This window comes from Phascolarctos cinereus, unplaced genomic scaffold (assembly GCF_003287225.1).
Source record: "Phascolarctos cinereus isolate Bilbo 61053 unplaced genomic scaffold, phaCin_HiC Scaffold_9;HRSCAF=440, whole genome shotgun sequence".
NCBI lineage: Eukaryota > Metazoa > Chordata > Mammalia > Diprotodontia > Phascolarctidae > Phascolarctos > Phascolarctos cinereus.
This window is the reverse complement of record NW_027556402.1, coordinates 118,241,955-118,268,746: the sequence shown is the minus strand read 5'-3', so window position 1 is coordinate 118,268,746 and position 26,792 is coordinate 118,241,955. Positions and strand designations below refer to the sequence as shown.

Here is a 26,792-nt window from a genome sequence, read left to right as displayed (position 1 = left end):
TCCAGTCATTTTCCCTACCACCTTGAGAAGAACTTTTGAACAGTTTGTGAATGCTGTTGGTCAACTCTGAAGGCTTCAATTCTTATAGGACTGGCCTTTTACGCTGGTGCATTTCTTCAGCAGGAAACTATGTCAGTGGCACCAGTAAAATCGGCCTTGGGTCATTTAAAGTTGACTGCAGTTGTCATTTTGTGGCTCCTTTTGTTCAGGAGCTAGAAATAAATTTAAATATTTTTGCAGACTTGATCTGTGTCAATTTTGAAATTGCTGAGAGGGCAACCTGGAATAATTGGAAGAGCACTAGACTAGGAATCAGGAGACCTGTGCTCTGAGCCTGATTCTGACTTTGTCTGGCCAAGGGTCAGTGGACAAGTCTTTTTACCCCCTGGGCCATGGCTTTTACATCAGTTAAATGAGAGATTTAGATTCAGTGATGTCAAATTCTGTTTGAGTTCATCTAAGGAAGAAATGTGGACTAGACATGGCATAACGAGGTTCTGGGCGCTCCTGCCAATTCAGTTCAGCACCTTCCCTGCCACTTCCCATCCACTTGACTAGGGTCACAAAGTGGTATAGATCTGAGGCAAGACTTGTCCTTGGTCATCATGGCTTCTAGTTTTGCTCTCTGTCCACAACCCATAGTGCCTCTTCCCCCACATTAAAAAGGAGAGAGAGAAGCAGATCTTATAGACAGACAAAGGAGAGGAGAAGTTTAAAATAGCTTTTGTCAGTTTTTTTTCCTGCTGCCCTCTGTCCATGGTATAAAAATGCACAACCTTTCACTCTGTCATCCTTTAATGAATGCAAATCATAGAATTCATTTTGTGAAGGTTTAAATCAGTGTTTTCCAAAGTAGTTTGTCCATGAAACACTTTAAAGTTTGAAATACATTGGTGAAATCCACCAATATTAGACTTTTGGAACGTCTAGAGGTAGAGAATACCCTTGAGATAGAAAGGAAAATAGGGAAAATTTGGGGAAAAAAAACCCAGAAGATGTTAGGCCTGCTTTCTTTTTTTTTTTCTTTTTTCCTTTTTTTATTGTGACACAATTGGGGTTAAGTGACTTGCCCAGGGTCACACAGTTAGTAAGTGTCAGATGTCTGAGGTCAGATTTGAACTCAGGTCACATAAATATACATACTTTCATGTTTATTATTTTAGAAAGAACCCTTATTTTGGGAACATTTTGAAACCACTAGGTTAGTGAACAGTAATGATCTCATGGACAGCAGCTAAAGCAAGGGCAACACATTTTATCTTGAAATTTAGTATTGGCTTTTTACCATTCTGGGGTGCTGGAGTTTTTGAAGTTTTTAATTTATTTATTCTAATTCCTCAGTATTTTAGAATTTGGATGTTAGTTCATTGATTTTGCTTATTATTAGTTCCAGTACCATCAGCCCAAACCTTCTACTTTATGCCAAGCAGTTTATATTCTTAGGGGAAATGAGATAGCTACTCCTGAACTCTGGCAGCAAATCTATTTTTGAACACTTACGTGAGCACGGAAAACTCCCTACACACAGCAGAGTGTGGAGTTAGTTTCTCTTTCTGGAAGTGAGGATATCTCTTGGCTAAGGAACACTTTTAAAGTCATTATATTAAGTATTATGGACATACAGTTGCCATAGTTGGCATCATGAGACTTATTCTTGGTAAATTGCTGGCTTACTTTATCAGTGAATATGTGGGTTCTGAGTAGAATTATTTTTGGGATAAATGCTTATACCAGTTTAAGATGGAAAAATGTAATTTGACACAATTTACACTGCCAATTTAAGTTGCCTTTTATAAATGGTGTATTATAAAAACTCCAATTCTTTTTTAATTGAATCAGCATCCTAATGAATCAAGAATTAAAAATTAACAAAAGAAAGTATCAACACAGTGCAGTTGAGAGAACACCAGCCTGGGAGTCATGGTTAGACCCAGGTTAACTATTCGTGCTATCTCATTAGCTTTCTGAATTTAGACAAAATCACTTAACTTTTGGGCCTCATTTTCTTCATCTGAAAAATAAGGAGGTAGGAGTAGGTGATTTTTGTGATCTATGGTTTATGATGTCTTCTTTTCATAGGCCTTTTTTTATGTGTATGCAAAGCAAAAAACTGAAATAATTATCTAATTAATAAGGCTTGCAGTTTTCATATAGGAAGGTTGCCAACATTTGTTTTTTTTTGTGAGCTGATTCTTTTTTTTTATTTTAATTTATTTTTAAATTTTATTAATTTATTTTGATATATCCACAATCACTTCCATATGCTTTTGAGTTGAAAGTTTTTCTCCCCCTTCCTCCCCCCACCCTCCCCAAGATGGCACACAATCTGATACAGGCTATTCCTATTAAACATATTTTCACATTAATGAAGTTGTAAGTAAAAATTAAAACCCATAGGAGGAACCACCAGAAAGATGAAACAAAACTCAACAGAAGGTAAAAATAAATGATAGCGATTCAACTTCCATGGTTCTTTCTTTGGATGTGGACAGCATTTTCCATCCTGAGGCCTCTGGAGATGTCTTAGATCCTTGTAATGCTGAGAAGGGTTCAATTTAACAATATTAGTCATTGCCGGCATTTGTTTCACATGAATTACCTTGATGCTTGGTTTATTTTACTTAGATGTGTAAATTATAAACTACTGTAGTACTGTGAAGAGAGTTTTAACTATCTTCAGGCATTGAGTGGTAACTGGTAATAAATTAAACAATTGTAACTCTCTACATAATTGTCTTTGTGTCTGTGACTTTTTACTTGTTTGAGTCTATTTTGGCTGTTATTTAATTCTTGATTGGGGAGAGAGAGAGAGAGCAAGAAAGTGAGGGCAGGTTAGGTATTTACTCCATCTCCCCCTCCCCCCCTTTTTGTTTTTGAATTTTCATAGTGAAACATTTTGAAATTTTTAAAATTCTTCCCCAAGTATTATTAATGATAAGAATTATCCTAATAAGCATTACTTATTGGCATCACAGACAAGTAATTTACTGCTTGCAATTTTGAATAGAATAGACTTTCAGATATATTTGTCAGTGATTGCCAGCGCAGGTGTGAGAGATATATTAAGGAAATTCACTGTTAAAAAATTGATCTTAATTGACTTAAAATGTGTTCCGTGTGTTTGTGTGTGCATGCTCCTGTTTTTCCATGCAATATTTTTGAGGGAGTGGTGATGCTAAATGAAATAAATAACATTAGGATGTTGAAACTTCAAAAAGAGTTTTAGTCATTTTAAAATTTTCTATTTATAGCAAACATGTCAGACAAAGAGCTAAAGAAATTACGTAATAAACAAAGAAGAGCTCAAAAGAAAGCTCAACTTGAAGAAGAGAAGAAGAATGCGGAGAAGGAGAAGCAGCAGAGAAATCAGAAGAAGAAGAAGGATGATGATGATGAGGAAATTGGAGGTCCAAAAGAAGAACTTATCCCTGAGAAACTGGCCAAGGTACTTGTTGGTATATTTGGAGTCTTGGGCAGAAATGGATGGAAGACCAAGTCTTCTTTGGCCAATATGATTATAGTTTTGAAATCTAGGTAGTGCTTTTCATTTTTAATCTGCTCCTGCATCTCCCTTTCTTTTTATCTTTCCTTCCATATTTCAGGTTCAAAACTTGAATAATATTTGCTGATCTGAAGATAGAGTATTGAAGTGGGAAATTTGCAAACTTGTTAAATTGGAATTGGCTGTTTGTTCATTGATAACATTTTAATCTATTGATAAACACACTTCTTTATCTTTCCTTTTTTTAACTCAGGGTCATTTGCCTTATGCCTTTCCCCAGTAGATTCATGAACACAAGCATAGCTTTGTTTTATTATAAATGTGTTAACTCTTATTGCTGATGTTTTTAAAAAGGTATGCTAAACCAGGATTTGATCTGGCAATGTTAGGCTATCTAAGCTAAAGTCTTTGTGCTGAGGCATATAGACAACTCTCAGATAATTCTTCTTATACCATATTCTCCTTGTCTTACCCATCTTTCTCCTCCCCTTTCCCCTTCTCTCTTTCTCCTCCCTTTTCTCTCTCTTGTTCTCCCTCTTTCTTACTCTCCTTTTCTCTGTCACTTTCCTTCTTTCCTCCTCCTCTTTCTTCTCTTTCTCTTCCTCTCCCTTCTCTTCTCCACATTTCCCCAAACATTCAAAGAATCAATTTATTAATACAGATAGACTCTCATAAGTTTACCATAGTAACCATATTTTGACAGGAACTTGGACCTAATTTCAGAATAACACCCTACACTGACTTCTAAAATTTTTTTATTGATAATCTTTTGCTTTTAAATTGCCTTCATTTCCCAATATTCTCTCCTTCACCTCCCAGACATGCATCACTTATAACCAAGAATAAAAAAAGAAGAGAGGAAATTTCAGCAGAACTAACCAGTGATCAACTAAGACTAGCATTTTGTGCAGTGTTCCATACCCATAGTACTCCACTTGTTCAAAGACTTGTAATAAAAAAAAATCTCCAAAATACTCAACACCAAACCGTAATTAGAAGAGAGACATTCCCCCTTACATTGATCTAGTAAATAAGGAATTAAAACTTTTAATTTATTTAGCACCAATGGGCACAACACCCCAAAAGGTCTCCATAGACCACACACGTGGTATATATTTAGAAGTGGATTGAGTGACTGAATATATGGGTGGTTGTGGTGGTTAATGAAGAACTTCCCCATCCTCTGTGTGTCCTAAGTACACTAAACTGCTTTCCTCTCTCTATTTAGTTAATGCACTTGTATTCTCCATATTCTTATAAACTCTTTTGAAACTTCCATGAAATTTTAATGTCCTTTACATTCCACATTTCTTTACTCTTGAATGCAGAATGTGTAATTCCTTGCCATTTTTGTTTATAAACCTAAGAAATTTCATGAGATTGTGAATTGGCCACATCATAGGCCTAAGAAGTTATCCTTGAATATTATAATTTGTTATCCTGTTAGACAGATAAAAAGGATTTTCAGTTGAGTGGGCAAACTTTTGGTAAGAGATACCTAACTAATAAAATGTGTATAAAAAGATATTATCTAAAGCTACTTTAATAAATTCAGCATTATAAATAACTTCACCACAGTGTTCAAATACAGAGAGTTAGAGTTAATAGTGATCAGAAGCTGAGTTACTAAATTATTGGTATGGTTATATGATATCTTTTTTAGGTTGAAACTCCATTGGAAGAAGCTATTAAATTTTTAACACCATTGAAGAACTTAGTAAAGAACAAGATAGAAACCCATCTTTTTGCCTTTGAGATTTACTTTAGGAAAGGTAAGTGAGGAAAGAATATATACTCTGGCATAGCTATATAAGTCATTCACAGTAGGATCTCTTAGCAGATACCGTGATGCATTCTAGCATGGTCATATATTCATTTAATTATGCCTATTGTGAACGAGATCTGGGAGTGGGTACCTTAGTATCTTTAAAAACTTTAGTAACCTTAATAATAGAATTAATGTCTATTAGGGACATATGTGATAAGTCCCATTTGAGCAATCTAAATAAAGTGTTATAGGACTTCAGAGAAAAGGTAGGTGATCAGAATAGGCAATCAGAGTTTTTTTAGTGAACGTGGCATTTATAGTGGACCTTTAAATATGAGTAGAATTTCTATTAACAGAAATATAAGACAGGGAATTCCTAGGAGAGTCACTAGCATGAACAAGCACACAAAATATGTTTGGGGAAAAGTAAACACTCAGGTTGGTGCCATAGAGTTAATTTAGAAGTATAATTAATAATTTGGCTAGAAAGGTAGCCTGGGATCATATTGTAAAGAACCTTAAATGTGAGAATAAGGAATTTGATCTTTACTTGGTAAGAATTAGGGAACCGCTGATTTACTTTCATTTATTTATTTATTTTTAAGGGAGTGACATGATCGGTGATATGTATTAAAGTCGGTATAAAATAATGGAAAGGAGTATTCCATACCTGAGGGTATAAGGGCATGAACTAGGGTTTGTGGTCGTTCGAATAGAAAAGAACGGTCACATTGTCACTTGTTTCTCATGCAATGTGAAGGAAGATTTTACTATTGACTAGATATGGAGTGTGATAGAGGGGAGGAATCAATGATGACAGCCAGTTTTGGTGAGTAGGAAGAATTTTGTTGTGGGGATTGAGGAATGATGAATCTTGACTTTGAAATATGGCAGGGAATTAAATTGGAAATACCTTGTAGGCAGTCGGAGTACATAGTTCTAGAGCTCAAAAGGGACCTCTAAGGACACCTAATCCAACCCTTTCAATTTACAGATAAAGAAACTAAGTCCCAGGGAAAATATTTCATTCTTGTAAAAACTGGGTCCACTATCCTTTTTTAGAGTTATGCTTTTATAAGAAGTGGTGTTCTTAGACCACACTATACTGTCTAGCCCTTGTTTGCACCTTGCATTGCTCTGTCTCGAAGTTATTTTCTGTAAATTTTGTTTCATCAACAAGACTGTGAACCAACAAATCATAGGGGTTGGAGCTGGTCCTTACAGATCGTTGAGCTTCCTAGCAATTCTACATCTCTAATGTTGGAATGAAGGATTCTCCAGGATTTATTCGTCTATGACATTTAATACTAAGGTTATGCAGTCTTTGAACGTAGTGGTAGAAGAATCTCTTCCCTTTGCTTAGACGTTATTGAGAACTTTGGGCTCAACAGGAACTAAGGAAAAACCGTTTCTTTTTTTTTTTTTTTTTTAAAGTGAGACAGTCGGGGTTTAAGTGACTTGCCCAGAGTCAAACAGCTATTAAGTGTCATGGTCTGACTCCGGATTTGAACTCAGGTCCTCCTGACTCCAAGGCCGAAGCTCTATTTACTGCATCACCTAGCTGCCCCTGGAAAAACCATTTCAGAACACTTTCCTAGAAAGCATGATAGTGATATGGTTTCAAGAATCTATAAATATGAAAAGGGAAAACAAAAGACATTACTCTTATTTACATAAAAAGTAAAGGTTGTTCTACATATGGATGATTTTCTCATCTCTATAATGTGGCCTCAATGGTTTGTAGGAGGCAAAAATACTTTGGAAACCTTGATGCTGTAGAGCTTATTATTAGAACATCAAAAGCCAGTGCTGGGCTAGGGTCTGGTCCTGGTGAATCCCCCTTTTTTTGGCTAGGCAAAGGGGCTGAGTGACTTGCCCAGGGTCACATAGTTTGTTAGTGTCAGATGTCTGAGGCTGGATTTGAACTCAGGTCCTCCTGATTCCAGGGCTGATGCTCTTTTTCACTGTACCACCTAGCTGCCCCCTGATGAATTTTTAAAAAGACAGCTCAGTTCTGGCCCTGCCTGGATTTGTGTAGTCAGAAGGATTAGAAGGAAAACCATGTTAAGGTGATCACATGGCAGGTGACAGTTTCAAGCACATATGTTTTTCCTGTTATTTTTTCTACTACTACATGCTTTACTGTTTCCTTACCAAAGCTTTTGTGAGGAAGTATAACTCTGAGATTGCTGAATGCTAAGATACGACTTTTTATGTTCCTTGGATCCTACTGATTTAGCTTGCATTGCTGCTAAGATAGGAATCATTTGATACAAGTAATATGCTGCAATTAAAATATAATAAACTCTTTCATTTAGTTATTCTTTTTCAAAACTGTTAATCTATTTTAGGTAATCCTCTGAGTTGAGGACATCCTATAAAATAAACATTTTTTAACGTCGTATAATTTTTTCTTTTATAGAAAAGTTTCTTTTGATGCTTCAGTCAGTAAAGAGGGCATTTGCTATTGATTCCAGTCATCCTTGGCTTCATGAGTGCATGATTCGCCTGTTCAGTGCTGGTATGTATTAGTTTTTAACCCCTTACAGTTCACATTTACAGCAGTTTTTGTTGTTAATAGTATGACTAAGTGATATACATGGATTTATCAGAAATTCTCTTCAAGATACTGAATATTTATTAATGTAATTGGAGGAAGAGCAGTGATACTCATGGCTGATATCTACATTTTTAAAGCTACAGGTGTAACTGACCAGAAATAAGTTCAGGTGAGGTACTTGAGCATCTTATTCTCTTTATGGCACCGAGTTAGGCATATATCTGAGAACTGATAACATTGATTCAGGCTTTGGTAGACATATTATTTTGAGTATTGAACTTGTTATAAAAATATTTTGATCACTTGTTCAATATTATTGGTTTCCTTTGTAAGTCTAAATATGTTATATGTTTAAAAATAATATTTTGAGGAGGATTAGGTTGGCTTAACATGATTGTCCAAAGGGTCCATGACACATAAAAGTTCTTATCACTATCTTAGAGAAATTTATTATTTTAAGGAATCATGGCAAATTTATTTGAAAAGCAAAGAATCCTTTTGGAAAGTGAATATAATAATTGTTCTCTGATTCATTTGTTTGATAAATCTGAATTTTTAGGAAGTGGATTAATAACTTGGTGCAAAGTATTATCTGGAATAAAATAATGTTTGGAGAGTCAGTTTGCTACTTTAGTAAAATTTCATCAAAGTAAGCCTTTAAAATCAGTGTTCACAACAAAGCAAATGTTTTTAAAATTTAAAACACTGTTGTTTTGGTGTTAAAATCATAGAATTTTTAGCTAGATGAAACCTTAGAGATTGTCTAATTTAACTCCTTCATTTTACAGATAAGGAGACATAATTTCATTAAAGTTACACAGTTCATAACTTAGCAGAGCTGGGATTAAAACATAGGTTTCCTTATTCCCAGTCTAACACCGTCTAGTATAATGTGCTGTTTTTGAAATCAGAAGTATTTTGTTGGCATATTGTAATTCTCTAGGTGTCTTTTTTTTTTTAAACATGACAAAAGGAAGTTGAATTTAACACTTTTAGCCTTCAGAATTCAGAAACGTTTTATGGTAGGTAATCTCTTACTAGATGTTAAATGTTGTAGTTAAATTGGAATTTTTTTTAAATGGAGGAAATAGAAAAATCAACCAAATAACAAAACCACAAAATAATTTGTGTCAAGTTAACATTAAAATTTCCAGCTATGAACATTATTTCAAATTTTTTTGAAAAACAAACACACACCTGAAATTAGGAAAATAGTCTGATAGTACTGGCCCCCTAACGGATTAGGCTCCCTTATTAAGTAGTAAATCTTTATTATTGGGTGTGTACAAATAAAAGTTGGATAACTTGTCAAGGATGTTATGTATTTATCTAGGGAATGTGGGAATGTTGTAAGACATTGTCTTCTATAACCTTTAATATTTCTTTCAACCTAAATGATACAGTTCTGTCATTTTTCATTTGTTTATCTGTTTGGGGGGGATGGAGGAAGTTGTGAAGTAGAATCAGAAACATAGTATTTGAAGTGATAATGAAAGAAGTTATGTAAATCTTAGAGTGGGATTCCTTCCCAAAATATTTTACACGCGCATATTTTATTACTAGTTCAGTATATTCCTGAAAAGGTGTATAGTAGTAAACATTTTATAATAATTGATGCTTATTTTTCCACCAAATTCTACTGTGATTTTTGAGCCATGGAAAAATTTAGGTCCCAAGATCCAATAAAAATCACAGTGTTAATTTCCTGGGCACATTTAATTCCTGAGCATTTGTGTTATCTCCCATTTAAACATGAATAAACTGTAGTATATTTAGGTACATGTGTGCCTTTATTGAGTGTGTAAAGATTATGTGAATTGATTGTCTGTTTGGCTAACTTTTCTTCCAGGGGTTATATGGGAAATGTAAATGCACATAGACTCCACATTGACACAGGCAGAATGCTTCTTGAAGAGAAAGTTAGAATTCTTAAGCATCAACTTTAGCTATGTCATTGCTCCGGTTATTCAGTAGAATTCACTAGCTGGAAGAGTCACATGGAAATGCTTTGGAGGACAGAGTTCAGTCAGTGACAGCAGTCAGTAATTCACAGACTGCTGTATCTTTACAAAACAAAAACCTTTCCACTTTATTGTTATCAGCTAATTAGTTAAATGTAAATTTTTGCCAGAAACCTATATGTGACAATATAAACTTACAATATAAATACATGTAAGGGATAACTTCTCATTATAAAAAGATTCACTGGTCATTAAATAATTCATTCCCTTAATGTATTTAAAACACAGTTTACCAGTAACATTCATTTTGTAAAGTGCTATTGGAAGAATGTAACAAGGTATATTTGAAGATGCCTCTCCCTAGAAAGAGAGATTTGAACAATTGTTCTTTAATTCCAAAGCCACCGCTCTGTACGCTATACAACATCTCATATGTACCTAGAAAGCACCATGTCCAGATAGTAATTTATTTATCCTATGAAGATGTCCTTAAATGAAAATATGAATAAAACAGAGTGGACTAGTACTTCACAATGTAGATTCCAAAGTTGACTTAAATTTTTGTTTCTCATAAGCCTCAAAGATAAGGATTTGAAATAATCTCAGAGAGAATTATTGCTACAGTGTAAAAGCAAGCAGGTAAAAATCTCATTCCTTCCTTTTTTCTGACCTCCATGGAATTGAAAAATACCTGAGCAATATCCATCCAGTTTTAGGTACTTGAACACTACGTTCATTTAGACCTTTTTTCTTTTTAAATTCCTAGCAAAGTATTGTCTTGTTTTCAACACAGGCCCTATATTTTCCTTTCTTAGATCACCTCTGTTCTTTCTGTAGCTCTTTATTCTACTAAGTATCTAAAATACCAAAAATTGGCCTTATATGCTATACAGAAAGTCAGAATAAGTTACAAAGCCAGGATAACCACATGCTTCCTTTGTTTGCTGTTTTATTTATGCATCCCAGTGCCTGGCATGCCTTTTAAATTAGTGTTACATTTGCTTATTTGTTATAATTTACAATTTTCCCATATCTTTCCTTTTTATAGGAATTTAAGATTTCCTATTGATAGAGGGGGTTTTTTAGTCCCTTTTGAATTTGTTAGCTTTTTAACATTTTTACTTTTAAAAATATTTTGTTTTGACACGTCAGTCAGTTCCCATGTAATACCTTTCCACAAAAAGTTTTTTAAATCTAATATAATAATTACAACTGACAGCATGCAACTTCTTACTCTAATGGTTTATATTTTTTAAAAACAAACCTTTATTAATCTTATTTATGCATACTCATTTTTTTTTATGGTCATTTTGAGGATTGATCATCTAACTAGGAGCCCCAGTTCATCATAGTAGATTTAATCAATATTTCTTACTCCAGTTATGGATAAAAATTTTGAAACTCAGCCCAAGATTATAGATTTAGAGCTGAAAAGCACCTTGAAGATCATCTAGCTCAGAAGTGCTCAAACATTTTGATCTCAGAATCCCTTCACACTATTAACATTATTGAGGACTCAAAAGAGCTTTTGCAAATTTCTTTAATGTCTGGCTTAATAGAAGACAGCTGAATTTTTGTATTTGCTTTTGCATTCAATCTGTTGGTGATATTTTGGTTCAAGTATATGAAGAAAATTTAGCCTCATGTGGTTGGAAAAAAGTATTTTTAATAATAATATCTTGACATTGTTATGAAAATAGTTTTAACCTCATGGATCCTTAGGCAAGGTCTTGGGGACCCTCAGGACCACACTTTGAGAACTACTGATGTAACTTACAGATCTGGGAGCTAAGTAACACAGAGGATAAGTGATTTTTGCCCAAGGGCATTGAGATAGCAAACAGGCCAGGATTTGACCAAAGGTCCTTCGATTCCAAATCCACTGCTATTTCTCTATACTGTACAACAACAACTGGTGCTTATATAATACATCTCTTAAGTTATATTCCTCCAATGGAACATATATTATGTTTCAAACCATATTTCCAGTTTATTTATATAAGTGAGAACCAAATCAGTAGCCTTATAGAAATCATTATGTAATTACATTCATGTGATCTGTGAAATGATTTACCCATCATTTAAGGACATTGGTGAGAGAGTTTATTCATTCTTTCTTAGCACCATTTTGAGTTTTTCTTTGACTTGTTTTAGATGTTTGTAAAATAATTTGAAAGTTCTTTATTCCTTATATTGCCCCTCAATAGAGTGAATTCCATAGGGAAATGCAAATTGTAGTGAAATTTTTGTCAGTTGCATTGTTAGAAGTCAAACTCCAGTAGTCTGTAGGACTGAGAAGTGACTGAGTCAAAGAATCAATCATCAGGAGTCCAACCAAAGGTTAGCATCCTACCCAACAGCAAAATCAGATCCTCTAGAGTGAGTCATCACTGCCAGAGTAGGACGGATCTATTGTGAAGCAAGTTCTTGATAGTGATGGCCAAATATGAAATTTCAGAAAGAATGTTATCTGGAGGAAAAATATGATGAGCACTTACCCAAATGAACCTCAGGTAATAGCCAAGAACCATGCTTATCAATCCAAGCCCTTAAAAGGGATCTTAACCAAGTATGCATACAGTTTGTTTTTCTGGTCAAACTGGCAATCTTGCAATACTTCCCCTGTCTGTGCCTTCACACCAGCTATCATACACATGTTTGGAATGCACTCCCTCCTCACCCCCAGTCTTGGAATTCTTAGTTTCCTTCAGGACTTGTCTCTTGTGCCACATTCTATAGACGGCCTTTTCTGATTCCCCACTTAGTTGTAAGTGTTCTCTCCTTCACAAAAACACCTTGTATCTATTTTGTATGTATCTGTACATGTTTGTTTCCCTGTTAGAATAGAAGCTACTTGAGAATAATACTTTTGCTTTTTCCTTTGTTTCCTCACAACTGGCACACAGACACAGAATCAGTGTTTGTTGATTTTTAACTTAAAGTACCATATAGCTATGGATTAGTATCTTTGAGCATATGGATGTTCCTTTATATATAATGTTATACATTGTAATGGGATTTTAGTTTAGAATCACAACAAAAAGCTAGGTAGCACTGATAGCCAACTGACCCATTTATGACTTTATTTGTTTGCAATTGGAGAAATTGATGTAGAAACAGGTAGTGTGAGAAACACTGGAACTGTGAAGCTCCTGAATCAGCTTTATGTAACATGAAGAATTAGAGGTAAAGGATTCAGAGAACGGCAAGTGTTTAGAGCTTGTGTGGAATTAATTATTCACAAGAATTTACATCTTTGCTCAGTTTTGAGACAAGACAGAAGACTCTACCATTTGCCAGAAGAGTTTTGGGAACTTATCCCTGAAGTCAATATTATTTACAGGCTGTAGGGAATTGGAGCTACTGCTTTGAGAATTTGACTTGGTATGACAAATTTTATGGAAAGTTCCTGGAGTTTGCACCAGAAGATTGTATAACATGGATTAAATTTGCAAATTTGAGACAAACCTTGGAGTTATTGAAAGTGCTCAGATGATTTATGAGTTAAAGGCACAACTCAGGGAAATATTAATCAGTCATGCCAGAGGAGGCTTTGGAAATCTTATGCTGATTTTTGAAGTGGAATAGAAAGAATCTGAAAAATCCAGAAGTCTTGACTAGGCATTTCTTCAAAGGACAAAACTTAAAATATCCATGTATTAATTAATTCTGCTAAGGTTGAACTCTTTTCTGGAAAAGAGGAGGATTTGGCTACATGAAGACATATTTATAAAGAGGCCAAAAAAACCATGAAAAAGTGGAGAGCGAAATAAAAACCTTTGGTCACCAGAACTCTGGTGACCCTTTGGAGATTAATTTGGAATAGAATCCACCACAAAGAAAATAGTTGGATAGTACGCTGAGTTAGAGGGGTGGTACTGTAATTAGATCTTTGCAGAAGATGGACAAACCAGTGGCTATGGCCAAATCTGGAAGAAGCAACAACAATGAAAAGGTGCTACAAAGCAAGACTCAAGACATCAATGGTAGTGAATCTTAACTTAATTAAACAAACAAAATCATCTGGCCTACTTGTTTCAAGAACATTCAGGAGAATGTCAGTGTTTTGTTTTTAACAACCAATTTTCACTAAATTCCTATTCCATTGCCTTAACGTGGTACATAGGTAACCCTTGGTTCTCAAAGGGTATGGTCTTAACATGTTAGAAGGGTTTCACATGCTGGCCCAATGATGTGCTGTGCATTTTTGTCCTTTGAAGATCGGCCTACATAAGTTAGGAGAGGCTTGTTAGTGGGTTTGCCAAAGCAACTCAGTCTTGATTTACTGAATTGTTGATAATTTGTGATCTGCATTGATGGATCATGGATCTTGGAAATACTGAAGTGTAAGAGAGAGTGAGTGTGTGTGTGTGTGTGTGTGTGTGTGTGTGTGTGTGTGTGTGTGTGTATGTGTATACAAACCAAGATTAAAACCTCATTTAGAACTACTATTAAGAAAGTTAAAAAAGAATGTTTCTATTATTTCTATCTCCTTTTGTTCTTCCTCCATTTCTGTTTGGTATACTTCCTGCCTCAGGTGTTTAATAGCTGTGTCATTCTGGGCAAATCACTTTTGCCTCAGTTTCCTTATTTTTAAAATGGAGATAATACTAGTGACTCATGGGTTTGTTGTGAGAGTCAAACGAGATGATATATGTAAAATGCTTGTCAAACCCTAAACTGTTATGTAAATGCTAGTAATTATTATTTAAAGAGTTGTATGTATACCATTCAGCTTTCTTTTTGTCATTTAATATCTTATTTTTTTCTAGGGGCAGGATTTGGGGTGGGGTACCCCACAGAGTTGTGATTTTACTGGAGTAGGAACTCCTGGTGAGGAAACTCACATCTTATTCCCTAATCTAGCAAAATGCAATTTAAATGTCCAAAACTAACCTACAAGGTGCCATAGCTAAGAAAATATAATTCCTTCTTACTTGCAGAAAAATTAATTTGCTTGCTGATATATTACAAGAGTTGGAGTCTCCTGAGTAGTTTCAAAATATGATTTCTAGCAACGTTTCCTTCAAAAGAATATCTCATAATTTAGAAATAATTTTAGCCTGTAGAGCTAATTATATAGTGATGCCTTTATTAATAAATCTTGGAAACCGAGTTTCAATAAATTGAGGTGTAGTTTTGTTTTGATGTCATCTTTTTAAATTTTATAATTAGTGGAAGTTAAACAGCCAGGGATCATAGAGAAGAGGGTTGAACCTTGAGTCTTAATTGTGATGCTGTCTATCAGATATGTCACACTGGTCTGTCTTCTCTAAGAAATGCCTTCCTCCACCTACAGATCCTCCTGTAGTGGATTTATGAGTTACTTGAAAAGTGGTTTTAACTAGAACAAGATATATCACTTTTTGTACACCTGGCTCTTGGTTTAGCAGGAATTTTATCCAATTCAGAGACTGTGACCTTGAGCAAATCACTTCTTGGAGCCTGTTTGTGGTTTTTTGTGTGTGTTTGTTTTTGTGTTTGTTTTTTGTTTTGTTTTGTTTTTTTCCATTTGAAAATTAGGGATCTCAGAGCATCTGATCTTTTGGTCTCTTCCAGTGTTAAAACTTACACTACAGTCTATTTAAGTAGGCAATGGAAAGAATCCACACTGGCCTGGGAAACTATTCTGATCCAGCAATATTTTCAGTCATCAAATGATCAGTGAATCCAACATTAAAAAGAAGGTTGTGCTTTTAAATCTTCAAAGCCTTATATTAATCTCTAATATGATATTAGATGATTCTGCTAATGTGAATCCTTTAAATATATCTGTATAACTTAAGTATATAGCAGTGTGGCCCAGTGGGTGCTGGGCTTGAAGTCAAGAAAGCCTGGTTCGAATCCTGCCTATGATACCCATAAGCTGTTTTACTCCCAACTGGTTACTTAACTCTTTATACCTCAGGCACCTCCCTAGGATTTGTCTGCTGTGTCATAGATGCAGTTTGCCTGGGGGGGCAGTGTTCTAGTATTGGGAGCCTCCTTTCTAGGCTTTTCTGAATTCATGTGTAAGCAGAGAGGCAACATTTGCTAGAACACTATGCTGGCCATGTCTGAGACTTATGGGCTTTGTGACCCTGGGCTATTCATTCACCTAAGCTGTTTGGGAATCTCAAGCAAGCTGCCTTGGTGGAGGGAGTTTCCACTCAGTCAGAATCATAGATCCTCACTGTAAGTAAATCTCATTAAACATTTACTCTTTAGGTAAAACTGTGTTCCATTAACACGAGTAAGTAGGGTCTCAGATCACTACAGATTGTCCCCCAATTTGCATTGCTCAAAGGACACTTGTTTGTTTGCTTAGCAGGGTCGGAAAGCAAAGACCTGCCCGATGCAGTGAGGACAGTATTAAAACAAGAGATGAACCGGCTTTTTGGAGCAACCAACCCAAAGAACTTTAATGAAACTTTCCTGAAGAGGAACTTTGATTCATTGCCACATAGGTTATCAGGTAATTAACTCATTTTCATTCTTGTTGGGACCCATTGCTACCTGTAAGTTTGCAGTCTGCAGGTAAGTTTATGGACTGAGTATCTGAGGGGATGTGGAGAGAGGCCTTATCTAACAGGAATGGAATTTTTTTGAATGTTTCTTACCAAATTTCTGCTACAAATTTAGATTCCAAGTTTTTGAGGTCAGAGGCTTAAAATAAAGCATCAACTATTAATGTAAATTTGACTACAGACCGTGAAGTTAAAGCTTCTGTTGTAGTGTTTAAATCCATTTATTTTTGTGCATGTGGATTCTTACCTTTTCTTATTAAGTTCTGGACAATGGTGCTGACAGTCAAAGCTGAGTCAGTGTAGAGTAGGGGTCTTATGTGCTTAGAGCTATCTCTGAATCCTACCCATCAGCTTTCAAGTGCTTGGAGCATTGTTTAAGTCTTTGGCTTTCTTAGTGTCCCTGGCTAAAAAGGGTAATGGTTTTGTTTGCCTTTGTGTACTTTGCTATTGAACTGAGCTTTCCACTTTTATATTTTAGCAGAACCTTTTTGTTTCTTGTTAAATAATCATAAGATGACTGAATAAAGTAAAAATGAGTATCTTCTGACTTTATTTTTTCCTGTTATTACTGTAATAGCCTGGCTTCTTTAGTTTTGGGGACTGGAGGATAGTTTTAACCTGACATAAAAACCCTAAGATATTTCTTTTATCCTATTTAGCTGCCAAAATGGTATATTACTTGGATCCTTCTAGTCAGAAGCGAGCAGTAGAGTTGGCAACAACACTTGATGAATCTCTAACTAATAGAAACCTCCAGGTAAAGATTTTTCATGGTCTCTCTGTAAAGCAACCTGAATGTTCTTTTCTTTTTACCAAGAGATTTGAATTCTCTATTGTTTACACATGTGAATTCTTTTCAAAATATTATTTTGTTTTTGTTAAATATGTCAGGAATAAAGAACAATTAACAGCTGTAATTAATCTTATTTAACACTTTGTTCAACTAAATTCTTGTGCAGACTATCCCCCGTCTTCACTGATTCAATAAGTACCCATTCTGTATTTGAAAATGTCTTTGAATTTCACAAATAATTGCATTGCAGTCTGTATTCTTGCTTTATTGAGTAGGAACCAGTATTGATAAACATTTTTAAAGTGACATGTATAAGGAAGGCAAGGCAGAGTATATTAATTAAGCTAACAGAAGTATCCTTCACTATAGCAGTATAAGATCTTTAATCACAAATCCTCAGATTCTTTTTGTTTGATTAAGCCTTGTTGTTTTTCAGCTGAAGTGTCCGACTCTAGATGGCAAAGATACTGGAGTGGCTTACCATTTCCTTCTCCAGTGCGTCCTTATTTTACAGATGAGAAACTGAGGCAAATAGGGCTTAAGTGCTTTGCCCAGGGTCACACAGCTAATTGTCTGAGGTCACATTTGAACTCAGATCCTCCTGACCCCAGGCTCAGTGCTCTATCACCTGCATCGCCTAGTGGCCCCATTGCTTACATCTTATTGTTTATTAATTTGTCACGTTCATCATGTGTTCACAAGACTTAAACAAAAATACCGTCATACATTGTATGAAAAAAAAATGGGACTAGGCATCCATTTCATTATAGTTTAGGCCTCTCAGTTTTTACAGAAGAAACAGATGCCCAGAGAAGTTTCTATCAATCATTGAAGATTTTTTTGTTTTTGTTTTTAAAAGGAGGTTGGTGAAGAAGGAAGCAGTTCTGGTTCTTAACAATTAAATTGCTGTGGTAATGTGGGAACAAATTTTGTAGCAATATCAAGATTATAGTTAAAAGGTTAGGACCCAGCACAAGCTAGAGGTCATTTAGAAAAGACTGAAGTGTAAAGCAGTGTTTAAGAAAACAAGATTAAGCTTGGGCATCTGTGATCAAAAGAACCACTAGGACATAATAGAATCTACATTTTGAAGTCTGGAATGGTAGGTTGGCTTCGTTTCTTTGTGACAAAACCACAAACCTTCCACTTTAGACCTTTTTGAGATGGGAAGGAAAAGGAACAAATGAAAATTGAGTCTTTTAAAGAAGGAAAAGGCGAGCAAATGCAAACCAGTATGAATTGGCTGGAAACACACAGGTTACTCTTTGGAGTTTGATTTGTGAATGGTGAGTTTTACCTTCTGTGAAATGAGGAATTTTCAGTAAACAATTAACTGCTTTGTAATACCTGGTTCCATGTGTTGGTTTGATTGTGTTCCGTAGTACTTTTAGAAAGTCAGAGATATCCTTTTAGTTCACATTTTAGGAAGTGCATTTTTGTTTTGTCTAAGTAAAATGTTGAATATGTTAAAAGTAGTTGACTTTGTTAAGCTTTAGTACTGCAAGTCCAAGTCACTTCAGTAAGAATGTGCATTAGTTGACATGATAAAGGCACGGAGTAGGTAGCTAGAGATGCTCAAAACTTTTGCTTTAAATTTAGTTTTGACTGAGGAGATTTGGAGTATTTTGTAATTGAGGAATGCTGATGGGTGAGGGATTAAGTGCACTCTTCCCTAAATGTGCATCCTTTCTCATTGATTTTGGAAATGATGTTAACTTGATGAGACATTTCGTAAGTACAAAAAAGAAACTTATTCCGTGTTTTTACATTGTAAATTACCCTTTTTTCTTAGACATGCATGGAGGCTTTGGGAGCCTTGTGTGACGGGAGCCTTGGAGACTGTAAAGAAGCTGCTGAAACTTATCGAGCAAATTGCCATAAGCTTTTCCCCTACGCTCTGGCTTTCATGCCTCCTGGGTATGAGGAAGACACCAAGATCACAATAAATGGAGATAGTTCTGCAGAAACTGAAGAACTGGCCAACGAAATTTGAGCCCCTTAAGCAAATGAAACGACTTTGGACCATATCTAGTGTATAATATTTTTGTCACGCACCTGCTGCATTGCTCTAACTTACACAGAATGGAAGGAGTCAACGTTTAGCCTTCAAATAGTGTTTTATGTTTTTTTTATCCTGCTGAAAAAGTATATATATAAAATATCTAACATATTACAGGATATAGGTTCAGTTTCTTAAAAATTAAAAGCTGCTAAAATTGAAAGAAAAAAATACCTTATCCTATACCTACCTACCCACCCATGTTTTTAAACTAATTTATATGAAATCTGGAGGCTGTTACAGCTAACAAAGCAGGTGTGTGGCAGAAATATTACTTTAAATTTGTCTTGTGAGATTACTATATCTCAGACAGCAAAAATGCTGTTTTAGCACTGGATTCTTTCACTGAGCACAAAGAGTTGTTGGGGCTTTAGCATCTGACTGGTTTGATATGGGGTTGATCTGACCATAGGAAGTATGCAATGTGAATCACGATTTACAGATAAACCTACAACAGAGGCTTGATGTTGTAGTGAATGGGACAAATAGATACCAAGCAGAATTATTAAGAAACATAGGGTGTTCAATAAGCTTGTTGTGTCTCCAAAATTCACTGTACATGATCAGTTTGGTGTTCTTGTACCACAGTTTTTAACTGAAGGAACCAGTTAGAACAATCTCAATTTTAATTAAAAACTTGAAAAAAAATAGTTAACATTGCTGTCCTGGGGCAAGCCTTTCAGCATTGTTTTGGCCAAACTTAATAAAACTGTAATGCAAGAACCAAATGCACTGTGATGTGGCACCAACTAATTAAAAAGGAAGTATGAATTTTTCACCCCAAAGTGAAAAGAGAGAACCCACCATGGCTTGAAGGTAAAGAGCAGAACTCCTTACTACCATTCTATGACTGATCAAGAGACTAATAGTTAAAAACCTCAGCAGGCCTTGTTCACGTTATGCAGAAAAAAATAAAAAGTGCTGCAGTTTAGATACCTCTGGAATTTTTCCACAGTGTCACAGGTTTGTAATACTTGAAGCCCTACATTTCTAAGAATATATTTCTTGCTCAGTTGTTTCAGGCAAGCCCAAGACTTTGTAACTTTCAAAGGGCCCAAGATTTTTTTTCAATAACAGACCAGCTTCTTATTCCTGCAGTTACAGATGTAATTTCCTTTTTGTTGTCAAACATAAGGTACCAAATATGATGCAATAAAATGTTTTGAAAAACAGTTGTGTGAATATTTCAACTAATAGGTATTGGGCTTCTGTGAAAATACACAGATGGAGACAGACACAGGTGCAAGTCAGAGGTAATATAATGTGCTGTACAGTTATAACATTGATATGTTAATGCTGGTGCAAATGGAAGCTTTATGTAGTATACTAAGTGCTGGTGTCAGGGAAACTCCTAGTTGCAAAATGTAGTACTGCTTGGCATTACAGTCTATCTCAATGAAGGCTAGGGTGGCAGCTAGTACTGTGAATTTAATTCACCGATCTTAATTAAGGGAAAACTGAAGCCTGCTATGTAAATGGTTTTGCTCGAGGAAATGAGCCTTAATATGCTAAACCTATGAAATAATGAGAACTAGCCTTGGGCTCCACAGTCTCTCATTAATTGTCTTTGCAGTATCTGAGCAAATAACAAGATTGAGTAAAAATGAATAGACTGTATATACACTTTACATTTTTGTGGTACTTTTAGTTTATAGAAAGTCAATTCTGAGGAGGTATTTTTCAGGAAGACTTTGACCTAATTCTTGTCAAATGAACTGTTGGGCTAAAAACCAACTTTTTCCTAGTCCATTAATCTGTACTTACAAACCACATCTTAATGGTATAAAAAGTACAAACTGAATCCCATTTTTTTGTTTTATTTTATTACCTGGCCCAGTCTCAGGAACATCTTGAAAGATGGCAATGTATTATTGTTTAAAAAAATAAGAAAACTTCTCCTCTGGCAACTTAAGTTCTCCATGTTGAGAGAACTGGTGTGCTACCTCTGCCGCAGATGAGGTGCTTGAGGAGGCACCAGCCATATGGTGGGGTGGGGTGTGTGAATTATGTTTAAACTCTATTGTATATTGAACTGAAATTCATCTATTGTCTTGACTGTAAAAATGGCTGTAGATTGTCTTTAGAAATGACCATGACTACTCATAACTCTTACTGCAGATACCACCCTTTAAGAGATAAATTCCTAATGTGTATATTGTAATCCAACCCAATCTTTACTGGAACAATTGAATAAATCTTATATTCTCTTTCAGGTTTACTTGATATAGTGCATAAATTGTTTAGGGTCTGAGGACCATGACTTCTTTCATTTTACATCCAAACACTACTCCTAAAACATTGTAATTTAAATACTGTGTGTAGGTATGCTGCTTGGCTTTGACGGGTGGTAATTAATTCATCACATTCGATTCACTCGTGAATTTGTAATGACATTATGATATTTTAGGATGCAGGAAAGCAAGATGGGGAGAAAAAGTTTCAATCCGTCCTGAGTGCTTTAAATTTATTAATGAGACCTGATGAAGTTTTTGAAGGTCACTGTCATTTTTGTTTGTTTTGTTTTTTAAAGCAAGGCAGTCAGGGTTAAGTGACTTGCCCAGGGTCACACAACTAGTAAGTGTCAAGTATCTGAGGCCAGATGTGAACTCAGGTCCTCCTGATTCCAGGGCTGGTGCTCTATCCATTGGGCCACAGGTCAATGTAATTTTAACCTACATGGATATTAAAAAGTACTGACTGTTTTCCTTTACATTAAGCTGGCCATATTGTCTCAACTTATCTTAAAAGAAAAACAAGAACAAAACCCTGTAGTTCAAGGGAGGCTTAGTGCTTGCCCTGATTGTATTTTGTGACGGGTGACTAAAACATTTTTAAAGCACCTATTTGGTATAAGCCGGAGGAGAAAGTAAAAAAAGTGGAAGAAAGTTTAACATAATGTATTTCAGATAGTCAGGGAGGGCGGAATTCCTGTGTCGGTGATTGAGTCTTGCTGGCTTTGTCAAGCGCTGGTGGTTCACAGCCTAGATTTGGTCTGTGCCGTACTATGAATGGCAACTACAGCTGTGGAACGAAAGCTGTGGTTGTAGGAAGATGATACCAGGAAAGTGTGGTCCAGGTTTAAGTAGGTTGTGATGAATTCAGGGAAATCCTTTTTCTGTACAATTTCCAGGAATATTTCAGTTGCAGTGTGCAGCAGCTGTTCTGCTCTAGAAAGAGAAAAGGTAGGGTATTGTGCGTTCTTGAAAGATGCATAAAATGAGTGAATTGCCTTTTCTTACACTTGAGATTAGTTGAATTTAAGAGATTTCATTTAGTGAAACTGACCTTTCAGATAGACAGTAACAGTCTTGTAGTTCATTCTTCATTTCCTTGACTAAGCTGTGAACGAGACTCCTTGACACCACCATTCTCTCATCATCTTCCAATTTAGCTCTATGACGAATCCACTGCCATACCTTAATTAAAATACAGGTTGTTTTTCCCCATCGTTAATCTTTGCATTACAGAGTTCTAAAGACTGGGTGTTATGTTTTTTCCAGTATAAAAGTTCAGCTACAAAGTTTTATTTAAAAGATTAGTAAATTCTGCCATCAAACTCTGGCATCTTACTTCATCTCATTCTGAAACTATCCAGCTGAGTGAAAATTAATTCAGAAATAAGGTTTATTGGAAAAAGTTTAGGTTGAATAACCTGGATTCAGATTTTAATTTCAACCATGTGGGAAACTCCCATAGTGGATACACTTTCCAACAACCCAAACTGGCAGCTCATCTGCCATAGAAAGTTGAGGCCACAAAGAGATTAAGTGGCTTACCCATGAAGTTAAGTCATTTGCCCACTTGCCCACACCCAGTATATGTATCAGATAGAACTTGACATGTCTTCTGAAGGCACTGAGGCCAGCCCTCTATAAACTATCCTTGATTGCTTCTGGAAAGGGAGGACACTGAAATCCCTTTTCAGTGCAGCTTACGGAGGGGAGGGAAGAAGAGATCAAGTATTTATTAAGTAACCTGCCATTATGACCAGGCACTGTGCTAATAAGCACTTTACAGATATCTCATTTTTGTCCTCACAGCAACTCTGGGAGTGAGGTGCTGTTGTCCCCATCTTAAAATTGAGGAAGCAGACAAAGGTTAACTAACTTGCCTAGGGTCACAAAGCTGTAGGTATTCCCGGTCAGGTTTGAACTCGGGCCTTCCTGACTCCAGGCCCCAGCACTCTATTCACTTCATCTCACTCTGCCAATAACTCTTGGTTACTTAACCTGTTTAAAACCATAGGCAACTAGCAAAGAAATCACAAGTGGTCAGGGGTCAGAAGTCTTATTTCATAAGGTAGGAGTTAAAAGTTCTCTATCATTTGCATTCCTATCTGCTTCCTAAAGAAGCAGGTAAGAAAGAAAACGATTAACAATTAGAGCTGTTATCACTTGTCAAATATGTAAGGCAGTCTTAAAGTACCCATGTGCAGTTATTTTGTACTTGACAAGGGCACTGGTTCTACTGAGCCTGGCATCCAATTAAATTAAATTTTTTTCCAATAAGCATAAATCCACCTCTCCTTCCCACCTCCTCCCTTAATCCCCTCTCCCCGAAAAAAGACAAAGAAAAACAAACCCCTATTACAAATATACATAGTTGAGCAAAACAAATGCCCACATTGGTGAGTCCCATTGAATCATGGTTGTTAATAACAATGATCAGAATGTAGTGCCTAAGTCCTTCAAAGTTGTTTGTGTCTTTCATTAACCTAGAAACTGGATTTTGGCTATGAAGGATGTTCTGGGAGTCTTCGTTTTGGGGTTCTGTGTGGGGACTGATGGATTCTCCTTCCATGTTGCCCTCTGGTTCTAAGATGTCCATGCAGTTCTCTTGTGATATCTTGAAATACGTCTAGGCTTTTATTTCTTTTGGAGGGGGTCATGGCTTTCTGGTAGTCTACATAAATGATGTCTTCTAGATAAAGGATCAGTTGTTTTTGCTGTGAGATACCTTACATTTTCTTAGATTTTTTTCAGTTTTTTCAATTTGTTTTTATTTCTGGTCAGTCACTGTGCTAAGTACTGGCGATTCAAAGAAAGGGAAAACAGCCCTTTTAAGGAGCTCAGTCTAATGGAGACACAGTATGCAAACAACTACTTACAAAAATAGGTACAGAATAAATTAGGGCTAATTTCAGAAGGCACTAAAATGAAGGACTGTGAAAGGCTTCTTGCTGAAGGTGAGACTTCAGTTGAGATTTGAAGGAAGCCAGGTGGCAGAGGTGAGGAGGGAGAGCATTCCAGGCATAGAGGAGAATATATGTGAACACTGAGTCAGAAGATGAGAGTGCTGTTGTATCAGGAATGGCATCTTTTTGGTCTATTCTATTGTTTTGGTCTATTTGTTGTTTGGCAAGGGTTTGCACCAGAATGCCAAGCCATTAATTCCCTTTTCCAGATTATTCTTCCGTAGCTCTCATTTCTCTTCCAAATTTTTCTTTACCACTCATTTCAATTTTAAAAGCATTTAAAACTTTTAAAAAATTGTTTCACGTCTTCAAGAAGTTCTAACTGAACCTATACCTAAGTTTTGTTTTCTTTTGAGGCTTTGCTTGTAGATGTTTTGAAGACATTCTCTTCTAGGTTTGTGACTTGAGTGTCGCTGGTACCCTATTAGTTTTTTATGGTGGGATTCTTTTTGTGTTTGCTCATTATTCTGGCCTATTTCCGCACTTTGGACCTTATGTTAGGATTCAACTCTACACATCTGTGGAGGCAATGAATGCCTGGGCTGGTCTTGCTGCTGTTATCTCATGGTATTTGAGTATTATATTCTAAAACCTAAGGGAGAGTTCAGACTGAAGACTTTCTAGCTCTTTTGGTGCTCCCAAAGTGGTCTGATCCGGGGCAGAGTTTGATCACTCCCCTCTCTGGTCTGAGCTCTGCAAGTTCCTGGCATGGATGTCAGTCCGAGTAACATACTGGTGGGCTTGCTTCTATGTGGAAGTCAGTAGATGGCTGCGGGACTCAGCTAGAAAGATCTGCTGGCTCAGAATGAGAGAACTATAGACTCCTCTTTGATCTGGGATTCCTGTCCTGGTTATTCTGCTACAGGCTTTAGGCTGGATTAGAAGCTAGAACTGAGACTGCTCTGCTCCTGGGGTCTGATAGTAGATAGCCACATAGTTACTGCTTGCTTATGAACTTGTTCCATGCTCAATATACAACCTAGGGCCTGCAAATGATTCTCACTCTGCAAATGAATGTCACCCCTACCCATACCTATGTCCTTTCTTCAGTTAGCCCTGGAACTGGGTAATAAGAACAGAGTTGTACCTGCTTTTGCACCATGGACAAGTTTAGGCCCCTCTTTCAGGATCTGGGATCTGTTCTTACTCTGTCATAGAGCTTCCCTTTACAATGCTTTGCGGAGCCCAGTACTGGCTATATACCCTGTCCTCACTATCCGCGGAGCTCTGTCTCTCTGTGCTGACCTAGGCTGGAAAAATGGCTTAGATTTCCTGAGCAGAGTTTGGTCTGGTTCATTTCCTAGATCTTTTTGGAGGTGTTGGGGATGGTCTGAACTCATTGGTATATTTATATTGCTACTCTTCCATGTTGGCTCCACCCTACCAAACTTTTGTCTAAAACAAACTGGTAGTGGGTAGTGGTCTGATACCAGTAAAATGTTTTTTTTTAAAGGTGACAGATTAAAGGATTGACTCCCTCTTCCTACAGGACTCTTTGGAAAATACACCAAAGCCAGCTCTAGTCTAGATTTTGTTCCAGGGCTATCATGTAGAAATAGAAAACTGGCTGCCAAATGAAGTTAGAGAAGTTTCCAAAATTAAACTTTATTTATTGGTTTCAAACCTTCCTAAAGTCATGCATTTAAAGACATTTAATGTCAGTTTCTTCTTGTTCAGTAACCATCACCTTTACAAATTAGTTGTGTTTATATGACTTATACAACTTCAGCAAAGGCTGTAGTAATTGAATGTGTAGTGAATTTTGCATACCTGTGACCTGGAGATCTCTGCTGTTGCTGAATCTTCCACTTGACCACGATAGTAAAAATGACCTTCTCCTTTAGGAATAACATGGAAAACGTTCAGACTAAACAGAACACATTTTGGATCATCCTGCTGCTTATTTTCACCTACTAGTTTCAGTCACCTCTTGCCCAGTGTTCTGGGGATCATGTCACCATACCATTTAGTCCATCCTGTGGTGACTGTCTTCTCTGCCCACCAGTTTCACAAAGTAAGACTTTGAGAAGTTTGCCACTTATTTATTTGCTAATGGAGACATAATACTTTGTCTGCTGTCCCAGCTTAATGGTGGTCAGCCAGTTCCAAGTGGACCAGAGTACTTTGAACTCAGAAGCATGCTCCTCCTTCCCTCATGCAAACAACTCCATTGTTTCTCAGGTGAGGGGGCCACCACTGTGGCCTTTTATTTCACAGTAAGGAATTGAGAATTCCTTTGAATTGCAGGGTCCAAATTTTGGTCATTTAATTGAAATTGAAAAATGGCTCATTTAAATGGGTCACAAAAAGCAAAACATCCAGATAATCCACCCTCTCCACCCCTTCTTGCTATTCCCCCAGTGTTTGCTCCCCAGATTCCTTTCTTGCTCTGTCTCTTGCTATTTGGTTTCATCTGGAACTTTGTGCCAATAGGGCAGCAAAGAAAGTC

General features: G+C 36.3%; 2 protein-coding genes across 5 annotated transcripts in view; one reads left to right on the top strand and one right to left on the bottom strand.

Annotated features, from left to right (window-relative positions):
* The window catches only part of NAA15 (N-alpha-acetyltransferase 15, NatA auxiliary subunit), an 88,765-nt gene extending 67,404 nt beyond the window's left edge, over positions 1 to 21,361 (top strand). For 2 of the 3 annotated variants that reach the window (XM_020967490.2, XM_020967493.2), the window contains exons 15-20: positions 3,252 to 3,445; positions 5,166 to 5,274; positions 7,693 to 7,791; positions 16,099 to 16,245; positions 16,957 to 17,054; positions 18,883 to 21,361. In XM_020967490.2, coding sequence (XP_020823149.2) covers positions 3,252 to 3,445; positions 5,166 to 5,274; positions 7,693 to 7,791; positions 16,099 to 16,245; positions 16,957 to 17,054; positions 18,883 to 19,083 — 848 coding nt within the window. In that variant the 3' untranslated portion in view covers positions 19,084 to 21,361. The remainder of the gene's footprint in view (positions 1 to 3,251; positions 3,446 to 5,165; positions 5,275 to 7,692; positions 7,792 to 16,098; positions 16,246 to 16,956; positions 17,055 to 18,882) is intronic. The other variant, XM_020967492.2, reaches the window with a different exon arrangement.
* Positions 21,362 to 21,916: 555 nt separating this feature from the next.
* The window catches only part of LOC110194906 (uncharacterized), a 68,943-nt gene continuing 64,067 nt past the window's right edge, over positions 21,917 to 26,792 (bottom strand). For both annotated transcript variants that reach the window (XM_020967495.2, XM_020967494.2), the window contains exons 13-15: positions 26,114 to 26,181; positions 22,435 to 22,565; positions 21,917 to 22,316 (exon numbers count right to left, since the gene is read on the bottom strand). In XM_020967495.2, the coding sequence (XP_020823154.1) occupies positions 22,124 to 22,316; positions 22,435 to 22,565; positions 26,114 to 26,181 (392 nt within the window). In that variant the 3' untranslated portion in view covers positions 21,917 to 22,123. The remainder of the gene's footprint in view (positions 22,317 to 22,434; positions 22,566 to 26,113; positions 26,182 to 26,792) is intronic.